Here is an 18,629-nt window from a genome sequence, read left to right as displayed (position 1 = left end):
ATGTTAAATCCACTATTTATTATAGTATACATAATTGTTCTACAGTCCATAGACAGTATTTAGTTACATCAGAAGTAACTGTAATTCGATTACAAGAAAAATAAGAGTAATCCCTTACATTACTTTTTCTAGTAATTAAATTACAGTAACAAATTACTTAGTAACTAGTTACACCCAACACTGGACAATACAGAGAACACTTAGATTAAAAAATAGTTTATAAAGCTGCCGTAAATGGAGAAAAAATATCAACAGGGGACCAAGCTTTGAAACCCCTAGATTTGGGCTAAGCCCCCAATGTCTACAATGTCTGGCTCCGCCCCTGATATTTAACCTTATGAGTGTTGTACAAAGATCCTGAACCTGATAGTTTGAGATGAAATTGTGTCACTGAACCATCGATGGGGTTTATGTCAAAATAGTCGCCAGAGTACCCAAAGGATCGGTGCCTATCTGCGTGTTTATTGTAGCACTTCCATCCGTGAGACAACAAGTGAGAAACGTTTTTGGGGTTTTTATTTTTCCAGCCGCGCTAAAAACGCGTTGTGATGGTGTATTGGTAGTGCAGATTGAAACTTTTTCGCAAACTTTGAGTGACCAAGAGAAAAAGAATGTCTGTTTCTCAATCCAAAGGCTGCAGCCTCCGGAGGTCACATATGCAGGCTGTATATAGCCTCTTTCACACAGTAATTCTGGTAAATTACTATGAATTTACCAGAATGAATTTACCAGCAAATACAACAATGTGCTGTTCACACATGCAGTGACGTTCCGTTTTTTTACCAGTAAGACATCATTCACACATCAGTATCAAAATACTGGTAAACTCGGAGAGAAAGCGGAAGTTACCTGTGGCGCGCGGCCGGTGAGCTCCGTGTCGTATTTGTAATATCCACGGTCCGCATTTTGTTGTTTTCACATCTGTGGCAAACGGTCGCGAAGTTGCTTGTGACCAAACAACATTGCGTTAGGCGGCGTCAAACGGAACCTGCGTTTGCACATTAGGCTTCACAGATGGTGTGATAAGGACGTCGGCAATTTGGCAAATAGATGGTAAGCTGTTTTGAACAACTTTGGTGAAGAAATGTGGATGTTTACTTCAGGTGTGCTCAACTTTTAAGCAGCGTGTGTGTGGAATCATCCGTAAACAGTGCGGGGGTAAACGCGTCACCTGTATAAAAAACTTTCTGATTGGCCCGATCTGTCAGCCCGGTCTGATGTCGTCCGTTTTAAATGCCGGTAATCCTATATTTTTCGTTCACACATAGCGCTTGCCGGTAAATTACTGGTAATCTTACAACCTGTCTTACTGGTAAATTGGGAGCACTGATTTACCGGAAAGGTTCTGTTCACACATGACATGTTAACTGCAATTTACCAGTAAATTACCAGTAAGAACTGTATGTGTGAAAGGGACTATTGTCATCAAACCTGGTTTATTTCAGTTAACTGTAAATTATTACTGTAAATTACTTGTAATTATTGTCCTGTATTTTGTATAATGTTGTCTTTGTCTTAGTGTGTGAATAAATAAATACACACAGCTAACACATCAAACAATGAACACTAAACTCTGTATGACATCTGCAATACTAAAGATTTGTGAGGTTTTTCTTCATTAATAAAGTTTAAAGAGTAAAGTTTACACTTACTTAACTGTTCTGGATTCACAAATCACAGGCAGCAGCTTCTTAAGAACTTTCAGTCTTTCAGCTTTGTTTCCTCCTCTAACAAAATTATTCAGATTAAACTCATCCATCTTCTGTTCTGATGTCAACAACACAAAAACTAAAGCTGACCACTGAGATGAAGAGAGTTTGACTTCACTTAATGTTCCAGAATTCAGATAATGTTGAATCTCCTGCAGCAGTGAATCATCACCCAGTTCATTCAGACAGTGAAACAGATTGATGAATTTCTCTGGAGATCGAATGCTCTTGATCTTCTTCTTGATATACTCAACTGTTTTCTCATTGCTGTGAGAGCTTTGATCTGTCTGTGTCATCAAACCTCGTAAGAGATTCTGATTAGAAACCACTGACAAACCCAGAAGAAAACGAAGAAAAAGATCAAAATGTCCATTTTTACTCTTTATGGCCTCATCTACAGCTCTCTCATACAGATCAGACACTGAAATCTTCTTTCTTTTTATTTTCTTCATTTTATTAAACAAATTTATTTTGTTGTTTGTGAAGGAGATGTGAGCATAAAGAGCTGCTAGATGTTCCTGGATGCTGAGATGAACAAAGCAGTAAACTTTCCCCTGATACAAACCAAACTCCTCTCTGAAGATCTGAGTACACAATCCTGAGTACACTGATGCTTCTGCTACATCAATGTCACACTCTCTCAGGTCTTCATCATAGAAGATCAGATTGCCTTTCACAAGCTGCTCAAAAGCCAGTTTCCCCAGTTTGAAGATCATGTCTTCATCTTTCTTCTCATAGTCCTTCTGATGTTTGATGTTTGTCTGAATGATCAGGAAGTGTGTGTACATTTGAGTGAGAGTCTTGGGGATCTCTCTTCTGTCTGCTTCACTCAACATTCTCTCTAGAACAGTGACTGAAATCCAGCAGAAGACTGGGATGTGACACATGATGTAGAGACTCCTGGATGACTTCAGGTGTGAGATGATTTGATCAGACAGACTCTCATCACTGATTCTCTTCCTGAAGTATTCCTCCTTCTGTGGATCAGTGAATCCTCGTACCTCTGTGACTCGATCAACACACTCAGAGGGGATGAGATCAGCTGCTGCTGGTCTGGAGGTGATCCAGATGAGAGCAGAGGGAAACAGATTCCCCTTGATGAGGTTTGTCAGCATCACGTCCACTGAGGTTGATTCACTTACATCACACAACCTCACACTGCTGTGAAAATCCAGAGACAGACGACACTCATCCAAACCATCAAAGATGAACAACACTTTATATTCATCACTGAAGATTTCCATTTCTTTTGTTTGTGGGAAGAAACGATGAAGAAGATCTAAAAGACTGAGTGTTTTGTTCTTCATCAAATTGATCTCTCTGAAAGGAAGTGGAAATATGAGGTGGACGTCCTGATTCTCTTTCTCTTCAGCCCAGTCCAGAATGAACTTCTGTACAGAGACTGTTTTTCCAATGCCAGCGACTCCCTTTGTCAGCACACTTCTGATGTGTTTGTCTTGTTCAGGTAAAGGTTTAAAGATGTCATTACATTTGATTGGTGTCTCCTCTGTTGTTGTTCTTCTGGATTGTGTCTCAATCTGTCTCACCTCATGTTCATTACTGATCTCTCCACTTTCACTCTCTGTGATGTAGAGCTCTGTGTAGATCTCATTCAGTAGTGTTGGGTTTCTCTTATTTGATGTTACCTCATACAAACACTCAAACTTCTTCCTCAGATTTGATCTGAATGTGTTCAGGACTTCAGCAAGATCAGACTCATGACTGTAAATTAAACATGAATATATCAGATTATTACACAAATACCTGTAAGAGTAAAAATGTATAGAACAAAATGTTTGTATCATGAGACACAGGACTTTTAATAGTTTGTAAAATGTTAAATTTAGGCAGAATAAAATCTACTACTGCTCATCTACTACTAAACACAATATAATCCTTTGATTTACCTGAAACGAGGTGTCACGAATCTGTTGTTGTTTTAATTATTGTTTAATCATTCATTCATTTGTCATTATCATTTAACCTTTGTGTGGTGTTCGGGTCTGTGGGACCCGTTTTTAATGTTTACATAAATAAAAAAATATGCAATTAATTGTTGTTTCAACCTCAGATTCATTGACCTTGACTCATTTTCTATAAAGAACATGAAAATAAACAATTTTATAATGACTTTACACTGTGTACCCCCCACACATTTATATTACATATGTGGTGTTGGGGGGTAATAAGAGAGTGAAAATTGAATGTGCTATGTAACTTCACTTTGTTTTTCTCCTATCTGGGACTCCTGTGAGTGCATGAGTGTGTTTGTATATATATGTCTGTATATATGTGATGGATGCATATCAGAGTTTTGTTCTTCTACTCTTGCTGTAATGGTGCAAGGATACAACATGTTATATATCAAACATGAACACTCGTCTGTACCCACTGTCTCAAACACTTTACCTTCTGTCTAACAGGAACTATTCTACATTTTACCATTATATTCCTTAAAAAAACATGGATGTATTATAGTAAAAGAGTAGTAATCATGGTGAATTGGGGTTTTTATTTACTATTTGTAAAACCATGAGTTTACCACAAAACCTATGTTGTGTGTGTGTGTGTGTGTGTGTATGTGTGTGTGTGTGTGTGTTTTGAGTAATGTCATATCCAAGTATTTTCATCATTTTAGGTTGTAGCCAATAGCAACACAGTGTACTGCAGTGTGTGTTTGGAAATAAGATGGATTTCAAACTAAGTTAAAAAAAAATAAACATCAAAAGAATTAAAAACTTATTTGAGATGAAAAAGTGATGAAAATACTTATTTAAGATAAACATGTTTTCAGTCAATATCTGTGGGAGAATAGAATTTTCTTCTCTTATTTGATATTATCACAAAAACGAATAGCACTTTAATCTATAACTAGTCCTCTATCAGTAGTAAATGACAAATATTAACCATAAATTCTGTCTATATTACTTGTAATAAAGCTAAAGTAATCATCTGTAAACAGTTATACATAAATGTGTTTGACTGCATTGCTTTAAGATACGAATGATGACATTGTCAAAGGCTGAATCCTAAACCGCGTACTACCATACTATATAGTAGGCAAAAAGCAGTAGGCGAATGAATAGTATGTCGAAACCTTCAGAGGCACGTGTACTTAAGTATCATCCGAAACCACCTACTTTCCTAAAATGTAGTAGAGTAGTATGTCCAAATCCTCAGTATTCATTAAATCAGTAGGCGAGAAATTCCCGGATACACTGAGTCCGCCCAGATTCTGAAGCGTGCATCGGATGGACACTTCTATCCCAGCTTTTCCATGATGTCACGGGAAAGCAAAGCAATCGACCGGAGACCAGCCAATCTGGTGATTTCGATACGTTACACAGGACTGTTCCTCAGCACACTGACTTCACGCACAGACCGGCCAGGATATACCACAAAGTGCTCAGCTGATTCATGAAAATAAAGCTGTAGAATTATCACAGCTTTGTTGAGATGACAGTAAATATGTGATAGTTTGTTAGAAAAAGACATTTAAATAAAGTTTTTTTTCATATGGTATTCACTTCTATACATTTTCATTTATTGTGATGGTTTTATTCACTCATTTTTTTATTCATGTTCCTGTTGTTTTAAATAAATAAAAGAGCATAATTGATTCACTAAAGTGTATATAATCACTTTTCATCTGACAATACATATTACATTACAGTCTGCTTGTTTTACTTATTTTTGTCCAGTATAAAATAATGTGTAGCCTAATATAATATCTGTAACACTGACAGAAACCGTATAGAGTTGTTAAGTTACTGATGCAATCAGGTGTTAGTGCACCTGTCCCTCATACACACGCATACATTTTCATGCCTGTTATTAGGTTTGTTCGAGTTCATGCACCGCTGTAAGAATCAACAGGTGGATGACATCAAAGTACAGTGATCAAAATACCGATAGAGTGATTCCAGAAATCTTATGGAGAAGTCTCATAGGTCATATGATAATGTCAACATGGCAAATGCTGTCCATACTAACACGAACGTATGTACTGTCTTAGCGCACGAAAACAAAGTACCTACTCAGTAAGTATGTGATTTCAGATTCAGCTTAAGTAACAAAAATATGAACACCACACGAGGGTTAACCATTATCACCTTTTTTTTAATCATTGTAATCCCACTCACCTGTGTTTGTTAGTATATTTTGCACTTGTGTGTCTTAATCTTTGTCGGTCTTTGTTGTTTGTTCCTGAATGTAATCCTTCCTCAGCGTCTGCATTATAAATATTCCTGTTTTTGTAATCTTGTGTCCTCGTCCTTTGTGAAGTTAGAGAGTTTGTAAGATGAGGATTCATGTTTTCATTGAAGTCTTGTAGTTGATTCTCAGATTGTTCAATCTTTCTCCTCTGACAGTCAGATTCTGTTCTGATTCGTCTGAACGGCAAGAATGAGAATCAAGAATCACTTTACACTTTAATATTAGTGAGATTTTATTACATTACTTTATTAACTCTACAGTTTTTACACTGCTGTGAATGTAACTTACTAATAAAACTTTCATATGATCTTTCATTTTCACTTTTTTAATACAAAGATGTGTCTGTGTGCATGAATATGTCTGATAATGAAGAATAATTTCTCATCTCTTTTACAAAATACACGATTGTAAAAAATATCAAACTACAATAATAGTAAAGATATTTTATACCTGTGTGCGGGTCTTGTCTCTTCATTATTAAACTGTAATGGATGATCCATAGACCGATCACTCTTCATAGACACACAACTGAACTCTGAATCTGATCTGTTCTGATGATCTGAACTATAACACACAACATATTTAATACTTTACATTACATTACTAATATTTTGTCAATGATTGTGCTAAAAATTATACTTAAATACTTATTATTATAATATAGATTTTATTTAATAAAGTGTTTCTATAAAGTACCTGCATCCTGGAGAAAAATCTTCATGTGTTGATGTTTGTGTTTGATCCATGATGGAGCTGCAGAGGTGAATCTGATCAATCTGATCTCCACAACTGATACTGAATGAAAATAACATTCAGACACAAAATAAACTTAAAATCAAAGTGAATAAACAGACATTATAATTCAGATAAATTAATCCTGAGTGTTCAACTGAATCAACACAACTACACAACATTACATCAACACAACATTAACACAAATTAAATTAAGAGTTATTTTAAGAAAACATTAAATAAATAACACTAATATTAAGATAAGAAACAATTAAATATAAATGAATAAATCTTTAAAGAAACTATAAATGATGAAGTAAAAAGTGTCTGATCTCACCTGAACAACAATGTAAAAGACGGACCTTATAGCAGAAACATGAAAGATGTCATTGAAAATCTGAATTATTCATCAAATATTCATCTTTAAACTCTTCCTGAAATACAAGTGAAAACATTACAATTGTGTTGTTTAAAAATTAATCTCATCTTAAATTTCTTTGTATTTAATAACATTGCATCTTCTGCAACATTTTGACCATTTTGTTTATTTTTTGCAAATAAATGCTTAACATTATTGAAACATAGCCTGAATGATGATTTTTCTTAAACACAAACCTATAAACAGTAAATTCAGAAAACTGAAAATAATGTTGAAGTCTCTTAATGTTTTCCACGACTGTAAATATTGATAGATCAACTTGTTGATAGTAATTTTAAGATAAGAAAAGATTGAATTTAAAAGAGTGAATCTGTCCTTTAAAGAAACTATGAATGAGGAAGAGAAAAGCGTCTCATCTCACCTGAACACACCTGAACACTCGCTGTCATCACAATCTGATTGAATTCACTTTCTCACAACTTTTACATCAACTACACACACAAAAATACATGTAAAGCTGTTTATACATGTTGTATTAATCACTTTGATCATCGATATGTTAAGAAATCAACTCTACCTGTTCAAAATGGCGGAAGATAAACACGAAACAATTTACTTTCACTTTCATCTGTGACGTCACTATTGTATGAGGAAGTGTTTGAGGTGTTTCTCCCTCTGCTGACAGTAAACAAACATTAAACATCTGATTACAAATAATTTAACAGATTTAATTTATAAACGAGACTTAATCATTAATGTGAGTCAATATGTTTACATTCACTGCATGAAACAAAGAGCACATCAGCATTAACAATAATTAAACTCAAATCAAAATTACTGCTCTTTTGTTTAACTAATGTAAGCCTAATAAAGTCATATGAGTTTAATATAATGTAGACTAAGTAATATTTTATTATTTGTGTGAACTACATTTACATTCATGTATTTATCATAGTGTGAACTTTATCAAGTGTTTGGTTTAATAAACACAACGAGGTCTTAAAAAACACACACTTTTAGTTTAAAAGATTAAGATAAAATATAATTGTGCTAACATAAACATTTCATTGAATAAAACGACAAAATATCAAGATAATTATCAGACATTATACATTAAAAGATGTAAAGAAAACTCCGCCTCCACTGCCACCTACAGGACATTTGTGTTATTACAGTTATTCTGCAGTGTGTCATAGACAATAGAAACATTATTCACAGTTTCTTTATTTTCTCCACTGAAATCTAAAGTGTGTGTTGAATGTGCAGATGAATGAAATGTATAAGATAACTGATGGTGCTGTTCTCAGATCAGATGCAGGGACACTGAGAAACATCAGCATTAGCACATCCGGCCTGTATCAGTGCACTGCGTCAAACATCATAGGAAAGAGCACCTGTGTCCTTAACCTGCAGGTTGTAGCACGTAACATTACAGACACAAAGACTGTCACATGATCAGATATGAGGTCTGATCACAGCTCTGTCTCGTATCACAGCTCAGATACAGAGTGTGGGTCTGATCACCGGCCGGCACCATCGACACGAGCGTTCTGGCTGTGATCATCTGATGTCTGCTGGTCACACATGTGGATTATACAGGACCCTTGAGAAAGATTTTGGTAGATTCTCATTCCAAATGGTTGGAAATTTATCCTGTAACAACTTCACAAACTACCATCATGAAAATGAAACTGTGTTTTAGCACACATGGATTGCCTAAAATGATAGTGACCCCCGTTTCAAATCTCTTCCTTTCCTTGATGAGACCACCCATGACACAATCTTCAGGAGTCTAACTGAGAGAATTCTGGATGATTGTTCACAGACTGTTCAGGTATTTGATTGTTTTAATATTAATATAATGAAATAAAGTGTAAATCAGTTAGGCCTATTTAATTAAAGTCAGTATTTACTATAGTATCCTCTAGCATTAACTATAGTTAACTCATCAACTGGAGTAAATAGTATAGTAAACGTTTGTATTTACTCTAGTAAAGAAATAGTAAAATGTAGTTTGCTGTAGAAAATTTTAGTGCGAGAGTGCAGAAATACAAGTTTACTGTTAACAGAGTAACTTACACAGACAACACAGAATACTGTTTCACATCAACCAGTAAGTTAAACAAATCAAATATAAATGAGAAAACAATACTTATAAATCTTAACACTCATATTTCTATTTGATCATTTCAACACAAGAAAATTCATACAGCAAACATAAATGAGTTAAATGTCATGATGTTTGTTGCTGGTTTTGTTAGTATATCTTCAATCATATCATCAGTTGGACAGTATCTCAGACTAATTCTGTCCTCCTTTATCACAAACCTCACAAAATGACATTTAATGTCCACATGTTTACAGGATTTTTTTGCTGACGCTATGACACCCTGATTGTCTTCATAAACTCTAGATTGATATTTCAGTCCATCAATGTTTTCTAACACTCGTGTACAGTCACAGTTAATGTCATAAACTCAGCTTCACATGTGGACAGTGTAACAGTAGGCTGTCTTTTAGTCTTCATGAGATTAATGGATCATTTTTGTTCATGTTAATGCAGTAACTTGTAGTACTTCTTCTATCAATTATATCAGCTGTCCATACAGTGATTTGTTTCAGTTTATATACATCAGTTTTTTATTACTTTGAGATTTTACCTCGTAATCCTCTGGTTGTTTCATATAAATGTCATTTTATTGGCTCATGTAAATATGCTGTCTTTACATCCATTTGATGAACAATCATATTTTCCTGAACTGTTTTCTGTTTCAGTATCTTGTCATTCTGGCAGTTGTAGTAAAAGTCTCGTCATGGTTCACACCTCTCTCTTGACTTTAACCTTTGACATCATATTGTGCGTTGTATTCGTCTGTTCATCACTGTTTTTCTTAATAGTGTAGACACACTTACCCCTCACTAATTCTTTCTTTACCTTCATGTAGACTGGTCAGGGTAGACGTTACACTTTCCTTTAATGACTTCATCTCTTCATCTATAATCTTAACTCACTCATCTGTCTTCTCTGATGTTTCAGCTTCTTTGTGTGTTTGAGGTTCATTGCATACAAGTTTGTAATAATAATCAATGTCAGCTACATCACCTTGAAAACTACAAACATAGATGTCACCAGGTGATGATCTGTGAGGGCGGAACCAAAAGTGTGCAAGATCGGTTCCGCCCGGCGATGGTTCCGCCCGGACGACTGACTCCAAACACCGGAATTCCCGGGGTTTCCCCGAACACCAAATCAAGCCCGATATCATACAGGTGAGGGTGATTAACACAGCGATTGCTGATAGGCCGATAAGGAAAGAAGGCTGAGCATAAAAAGACTTTTGAAGACGTCAGATGGTTGTTGTTTGTGGTACTTTGTGAGTACGTTGCTTGCGCTTGTTGCTACGGTGGAGATCGGCTGGGTTGACTCACATTGATCCCTTAGGGAAGACGAGAGGTTGGAGACGTCTGGGTAAGGAAGTTATTGTGTGATTTGGATGTGGAGAAGAGCACACGAAGACATTGGACGTACGAATGGGGAGACTTTTTGACAACAAAGCGTGAGTAACAGTCAAAGCAAATTCTATGCGCTATTTAGAAGAAGAGTTACCGGTGTATTTTGTGAGAGTGTTGAAGGTTACCGGCCCCACTACGAAGGGAAACGTGGGCGTGCCGTGCGTGTATTGTGGAACACCAACTGGGAGATCTGTAGACGAAACTTTCCATCATTTACGGCCCTGCGGAGAACGGAAGCGTAGGTGAGCCGAAGAGGTAACCGGGAGACATAAAGGGGTGTTGTTGAACATATTCACGTGTGAATTCTTTTCTCTCTCTCTGGCGAGTACAACGCCCAACCCGTCTCTCGAGCGGCCAAGGCCTAGGCGGCCAAGTCTTAATTTCACGTGGAGTGCGTGTGCAGAGTGCGGTGGTGAGTTGTGACTTTCATCGTGTGTTTTCACTAAGCTTGCTGTGTGTGTGCTGTGTTTACAGTAACCGAAGCCGCCCTGGCCCCGTGCAGATCGTGCGAAGTAACAGCACGTTGAGGCCTGAGCCATATGAGAGAAACCAACTACTACCATAACCCCCTGAGTATCGGCTAGAGCTCGCGTCAACCCGGAAAGCAGGCAGCGGTGTAACCCAACTACACATTAAAGTGAACAACGGCCGAGGTACATTGTATGGATTGAAGGTCGAAGTTGTGTCTGTCCAGAAGAACTTGGTGTGTGCGCAGAGCCTCGTCGAGAGTTCGCCCCAGTAGAAGATCCCCTGTCAGTGACAAGGAGGGGGAGCTTGGGAAGCGTTCGGCTCTGCGGCGCCCGACCTTGCAGTCCCCACAACACCTACGAAGCTTTGGCTGACGGGTGAAGGCATACAGTGTGCGGCCGTTATGGTGAGAGTTCGCTGCCTGGAGGAGTGAACCAAAGGCCCAAGTGTTGTGAGTAACCTACCTGTGTAGTGTGTAACTTCCCTGTGTTTGCAGCAACGCCTCGAAGAGGACCGAACAGTGTCAGTAGTGAAAACCCTTTACCCCCGTCTCCACGCATGTTTTGGAGTGAACCAAAAGCCTAAGTGTTGTGAGTAACCTACCTGTGTAGTGTGTAACTTACCTGTGTTTGCAGCAACGCCTCGAAGAGGACCGAACAGTGTCAGTAGTGAAAACCCCTTACCTCTGTCTCCACGTATGCCTTGGAGTGAACCAAAGGCCCAAGTGTTGTGAGTAACCTACCTGTGCAATGTGTAACTTACCAGTGTTCGCAGCAACGCCTCGAAGAGGACCGAACATTGTCAGTAGTGAAAACCCCTTACCTCTGTCTCCACGTATGCCTTGGAGTGAACCAAAGGCCCAAGTGTTGTGAGTAACCTACCTGTGTAGTGTGTAACTTACCTGTGTTTGTAGCAACGCCTCGAAGAGGACCAAACAGTGTCAGTAGTGAGAACCCCTTACCTCTGTCTCCACGTATGCCTGGGAGTGAACCAAAGGCCCCAGTGTTGTGAGAAACCTACCTGTGTAGTGTGTAACTTACCTGTGTTTGCAGCAACGCCTCGAAGAGGACCGAACAGTGTCAGTAGTGAGAACCCCTTACCTCTGTCTCCACGCATGCCTTGGAGTGAACCAAAAGCCCAGAGCCTTGTGAGTACCCTACCTGTGTTTACAGCCACGCCTCGTGGTGGATCCTCAGCGTCCAGTGAGGTCGAGACGGAGTGACCTGAGGGCGAGAGAGACAGAAACAACGGTCAGATAAGTTGTGACTCAGTGCTGGACCAGCATTAATTGTGTTCTCCCTGTTTTGCCTCCAGGAGGAAGCGGAGGGCGCCACGGGTTCAAGGACAGCATAGAAGAAGATTCCTGGCCCCCGTCCCCCGGGCCAACTCGCCCTGGAGGCGAAAAGAAGATTGTTTTAAACTGCCCTTCCCCTTTATCCCCTTCCTTTTAAATATTTAATAAAGATACATTTTAATCGTAGTATACTCGTCTGTCTGGTCATTGGGGTGGTCTTGGGAACCTCCTCGAGGTGGAAAGTAGAGAGGGGCATGGCCTGTTAGCTATCTTGGGTCCGCCCCGGCCGTGAAAATCACTTAAATAATCTGACCTTTTCCTCTCTCTGGCAGGATTTCTCCTTTGTTCAGGTTCATCATCTATTTGTGTTTAGTTTTCTCACACTTCTTTCACTGTGATCTGTCCCTGAGAACTTTGCAGATTAATTTCTAACTTCGCCTCCAAAGCGCCTCAAGCGGTCATTTTTAGAACAACACCTGACGTTCAGACGCCTTTGATGGAGTTCAGGATTTTACCTCAAGATTGTACAAATTATAATAATGACCTAATGTACTGTTCACTGAGTATGAATTTACTGTTTTGTTTTTACATTTATTTTGAATAAGGCATATAATGTGTTGTGTTTTATTGCAAATTTATTATAAAGTTTGTGTTTATCCGCTAGATGGCGCAGTTTGACTCTGCCATTCAGAAAGCGTCTGACAGATAATCAACAGCGATAGACCAAAGCTGAAATGTCAAGTTTATCATTTTATAAAACTTTGTCACTCTATTGAAACTGTAAATTACTCTCATTTCATCTTTACGGTCATCAGTAGGACTGTAATCAGAGCGACATACAGCACAATTAATATCAGTAATATCAGATGAAACATTTGATTTCTTTTCTATATTTATAAGATTTAACATGATTGCATTGTGATTTTATTTACATTTCATTCAGTGTCTGAACTTTTTTGTAATTGATCACATAATCATCAAAAAGTCTTGATCAGCCAGTCAGATCCTAAAGAACACAAAAGCAAAGACGTCCAATATTTGGATTTAGAGATAAATGAGCTGCAAGTCTTCAATGTTGTGCTGAACTTGAACACATTTCAGTTTAAGATGAAGTTAAAAAACCCAACAGTGTAGAAGAAGAGGAATCTTGTCAGTATTTACTTCACTTTATGATCCTATGAGATTTCTTGCTCCTCTTACACTGACTGATAAATCGCTCTTATAGGAAATGTGTAGACAGAAGCTGAGTTAGGATGAAGATTTACCTCCAACACTTCAAAGTCAGATTTGAATAAAGTCACAGATCAGAACCTGTACTGAATAATCAACTCATACGATTAAGAGGAAGTGATGTCACTATTGTGTCTTCTTATTCACCATCAGATCATACTGAAGATCAAACATCTTTACATCTTTACCATCTCTGTTCATAAATCCTAAATAAAAATGAAAAAGAAAGTCAATCATATATGAGATCATCATCAGTGTCAGATGAAGAGATAGAAAAACAAACTATTAGTATGGGAAGCAAAATTATCTTTTAATGTCGCCAGCGTTACTCGTCGTAATTATATTCTTACTAGTAAGAATTAAATTAAAGAGCTCTATAATTACATTTTTACTAGTAACAATTATGATTGTAGAACTCTCTAATTGAATTACAGAGCTCTGCAATTGTATTCTTACTAGTAACAACTCCTATTCATGAGATGCTAAACAGATGCGGGGTTGCAGCCATTTCCTTACCAAGTACCGCCTTTGATAGCATGTGATTCAAAATAAAAGTCCTTTTACGGCCTCATTTGACATACTTATATATACCCATATACACACACACACACACACAGTCAAAATTATTATTATTAAAAATGTCTACCCTGATATATAAGTTTAAATGTTTATTTACATATCAAATTACTTTTTTAACATGAATTTTGCTAGAGGCTACTTGGGGAGTGACTCGGGAGTATATATGTTATTACATAACTCTATGGCGTGGTGGTACTGTTACTGACCTACGAAACGGGAGACTGAGGTTCAAATTTCCTCTCAAGGCAAAATTTTGTTTTATTATAATTTTGAATCAAGCAGCCACAGTTACAATTTTAACATAGAATTGTACATATGTTGATCTCACAATGTCAGTGTGACAGCTGCATTATATAAAGCTGACAGAAACACAGAAGTAAAGTTTATACTAGTGTACACAATTACTTGATTACTCACCTTTACATTAGTATAAATCTGCAGTATCAGATTATTGAACCACATTTTTCTTGTGACTGCACAACATTTTGGATAAAAACTTTTGCTCAAAGTTTGAAAAAAATTGTTCTACAGAAATACTACTTTCAGTCTTGCCAGATTACTTGCACTCTAAAAATGGCTGGGTTATTTTTTACCCATAATGGGTTAATATTGGACAGAACACGTGCTGGGTTAAAATTGACGCAACCCAAAATTGAGTCATTTTCAACCCAGCACGGGGTAATTTTTAACCCAGAATGTGTTCTGTCCAATATTTACCCATTATGGGTCAAAAATAACCCAGCCTTTATTACAGTGTGGTAAAATAAAGATGTAATCATACAGTATGCTATGGCCTTTGCAGTCACTATAGCTTAACAAAACACATGAAGGGTTAAAGAGACAAAAGGATGATTTCAGGGGTAGACAATCTGTTTTATACAATTTTAGTTAACAAAGCACTCACAGAAAACAAACAACTGCCATAGAACTACTACAGGCTTCACAAAATACTAAGAGAAAGAGATGGTCAGAGTGAGAGAAATACACGAATAAAAGAAATACTTGAACATGTTCAACTCAGTTATTTCAAATCTCAGATTTAAAAGTGCTTAATGACCTCTCAAGAACTTAAACTTTATGTCAAATGCAGGGCTCCAGACTAACTTTTTTCACTAGGAGCACAGTGGCCCCCAACTGAAAATTTTAGGGGCGCAACCAGAAAATTTAGGGGCACACACCGTAAATCATCATGCTACCCAAATAATCACATTTCTACTAATTTCCACTGTATTACTAATAAATACTTTGATGATAGATGCAGAAAGTACAATGTGCTGTTTCAAATTCAGTGTCACATCACAAAAAAGGGTCAAATTTAATGGTCGCACATGTGCGACTGGATGTAAAATTCAGTGGCACACTCTCAAATTTTGGTGGCAGTCTGGAGCCCTGAAATGGCTTCAACACAGCAATGTTAACACACCACAGCAGATCTATAAACAGCATATTGGTGCATCCACCATGCAGCACAACACTGGAGAAACACCTTCTCATCTTCTATCTTCTCTTCAGCACGTTTAACCAGGCAGTCCTCAGCTGGTGGAAGTTAGCTACTGTATGCCTACCCAGAGGAGCTGGAGGAGCAACAGAGAAAGTACAAAAAAAAGTACAAAACTAGTGAAAACACAATAATAAGACAGAGCACACACTTCCACACCATACATAATATATATCTTAATGTTAAATAATCTTTATTTTATATAATAAAATATAATCTATATTACTGTGGTAGTTTACTCTCCACAGATTTGGACACAGCTCTATAATTGTAAAAAATATTAATAAAATTAATCTGGATCAAAGAGGGAAACATGCTCAGCGCCCTGCACAGACAGATTCTGCAGCACAGTCTGGCCAAAATTATGACTTTTCAAAAGAAAAGACATTATTATACCAGTACAAAACTGCTAGACATGATAAACAGGTCTGTTAACAAGCAGCACCCGATATGCTGTTAATATACAGTATGATTTAAAAGTGCATGAGCAGGAACGCACCTAAATATTATACTAAAGGTAATATCAAAATTAGCCTAACTTACCTCTGTAGCATAAACCTTATGGACATGTATAAAGTGGGACATCAAGGAGTATCCAGTCAGTAATTATGCACGTCATGTCTTGGTACCGGTTGTAGTTTACACATTTGGCGCTGTTACAGTAGAGACATCTGGATATCAACAAGAATCACAGTACAGTTTAACGACAAAATAAACACATAAGAAAAGTAGACAAAATTAGACCACAGATCATTTAAATAAGGCATCGGTAGATTGATAATCACTATTGACATTAATCTGTATCATTAATAAATTAAGTTAGCTTAAATGGTAATACAATGAGTATTCAACAAACTTTCAGACGGAAGACAGCAGGCTAGCATGCTAACAAGCTAATATGGAGTTCGTTTTGAGTAGCTTTGGCTAACATTTTGTTAACTTTGCTGCACAATTCAAGACACAACAACTGTTTTAACGTTAAACAAATTAAACGTAATATGCAGTACTTACGTTGATTGTTGTCCATCTTGTCCATGCTACTCGCGTTTCCATTGTTATTCCAATGCAAGCCAGTACTATCAACGCTAACAATGGACCTCAAGCCAAAAATGAACCGCAGCGTTTCACTAAAATATGCTGCTAATTTGTCGATCTGGTGTAAAAACCTCGGCCTGCTGTCAAAGTCAGAGCTGAGGCAGAAGACACAAGCAAGTGGTGTTGTGTTTGCAAACTGACCACGCCCCGTATGAAAATAAAGTTATTGTTATCAGCAAAATATCTCTTTATTAACGACATCCGTTATTTCATGACGTTGCTACTTACAGTAATATAAACACTGCAACAAAAACCTGTTTCCCGCAGTTAACTTTATACGAACTAGATGAATATGCATCAAGGCACGATTAGCATAATAAGATGGCGCTGAATACAGAGCTCTGTAATGCAATTGTTACTAGTAAAAATTGCAATTATAGAGCTCTACAATTGAATTCTTACTAGTAACAATTTGATTACAGAGCTCTATAATTGAATTACAGAGCTCTGTAATTGAATTCTTACTAGTAAAAATTGCAATTAGAGAGCTCTACAATCGAATTCTTACTAGTAGCAATTTGATTACAGAGCTCTATAATTCAATTTTTACTAGTAACAATTCTAATTAGAGAGCTCTCTAATTAAGTTACAGAGCTCTGCAATTACACATATCTTTAATGTGTATTTTTACTAGTAATAAATCAATTAAAGAGCTCTGTAATTCAATTGTTACTAGTAAAAATTGCAATTATAGAGCTCTACAATTGAATTCTTACTAGTAACAATTTGATTACAGAGCTCTATAATTGAATTACAGAGCTCTGTAATTGAATTCTTACTAGTAAAAATTGCAATTAGAGAGCTCTACAATCGAATTCTTACTAGTAGCAATTTGATTACAGAGCTCTATAATTCAATTTTTACTAGTAACAATTGAATTACAGAGCTCTCTAATTAAGTTACAGAGCTCTGCAATTACACATATCTTTAATGTGTATTTTTACTAGTAATAAATCAATTAAAGAGCTCTGTAATTCAATTGTTACTAGTAAAAATTGAATTACAGAGCTCTCCAATTGTTATTGTTACTAGTAAAAATTGAATTACAGAGCTCTATAATTGTAATTGTTACTAGTAAAAATGTATAGCCTGGGTGCCAGCCGATCTTAGCCCCGCCCACCACGATTTGAAAAACGGGGAAGATCGGTCTGGGGATTAACCGTTGAGGAGCTACTATGCGAATACCAAAACCGGCCGACGGCGGGCTTTATACGATGATGGACAGATGATCAACAGTAACGTATCAACCACGTCACCAAAGAGCGCGTGTGTTCAATCTGTTTACAATGAAATGGCTGCCGCTGGTGAATTGAGTCTGTTCTAAAAGATATTGACAGAGCATTGATTTAAAAAGAGGAACAGAGAAACGCGATCAAGGCATTTGTTTATGTTTTTGCCGTCCTTTCTATGGAGGACAAAGTTAAACAAGCAACTGAAATGGGTATCATGGCGATGCAACTCGGCGTGCACGACGAGATGGATATAATTAGCGGTCGTTGCCAGCTTCTTTTCGGAAGCCTGGAATCGTGACTGCTGAATAAGTGGAGGGACATGCTAGGCTCCGATATTTTTCAAGCCAACGTAATGGGTAGCTATCGTCGTGGATGAAGTTCACCTAACGTACAAATGGTAAGAGATGTCTTACTGTATGACTTAGTAAATACTTAATGTTGTGATATAAATGAAATGTTGTAAACATAGTAGTTGTTGATGTACCTTCGCTAACTCAGACTTAGTATAATTACAATGATGTTAGTATCATTGTAGCAAAATTACTAGCAGTTCGGTCAGGCTGCTAAAGACGCCATTTCAACATCACACACTCCGTTGCTCTGATTGGTCGTATGTCTATCCAATTGAGTACAGAGGCATTTTTCGGTTGAGACACGCCTCATAATTTTAGCTCAATGGAGCGGT

The 18,629-nt window shown here is 37.2% G+C and overlaps 1 protein-coding gene and 1 long non-coding RNA gene across 2 annotated transcripts in view; both read right to left on the bottom strand.

The window, feature by feature from the left end:
• LOC129438991 (protein NLRC3-like) overlaps positions 1-18,629 on the bottom strand; it is a 267,541-nt gene that overhangs the window by 189,226 nt on the left and 59,686 nt on the right. Inside the window, exons 4-5 of the mRNA XM_073865735.1 lie at positions 5,852-6,100; positions 1,653-3,431 (exon numbers count right to left, since the gene is read on the bottom strand). Of these exons, the coding sequence (XP_073721836.1) occupies positions 1,653-3,431; positions 5,852-6,100 (2,028 nt within the window). The remainder of the gene's footprint in view (positions 1-1,652; positions 3,432-5,851; positions 6,101-18,629) is intronic.
• On the bottom strand, positions 14,972-16,944 carry LOC141363193 (uncharacterized). Its single transcript, XR_012368682.1, has 3 exons — positions 16,629-16,944; positions 16,161-16,288; positions 14,972-15,693 (listed from the first exon to the last, which is right to left on the bottom strand). It is a non-coding gene; the product is annotated as an uncharacterized lncRNA (long non-coding RNA).

This window comes from Misgurnus anguillicaudatus, unplaced genomic scaffold (assembly GCF_027580225.2).
Source record: "Misgurnus anguillicaudatus unplaced genomic scaffold, ASM2758022v2 HiC_scaffold_33, whole genome shotgun sequence".
Lineage (NCBI taxonomy): Eukaryota > Metazoa > Chordata > Actinopteri > Cypriniformes > Cobitidae > Misgurnus > Misgurnus anguillicaudatus.
This window is presented reverse-complemented; position numbering and strand designations above follow the sequence as displayed.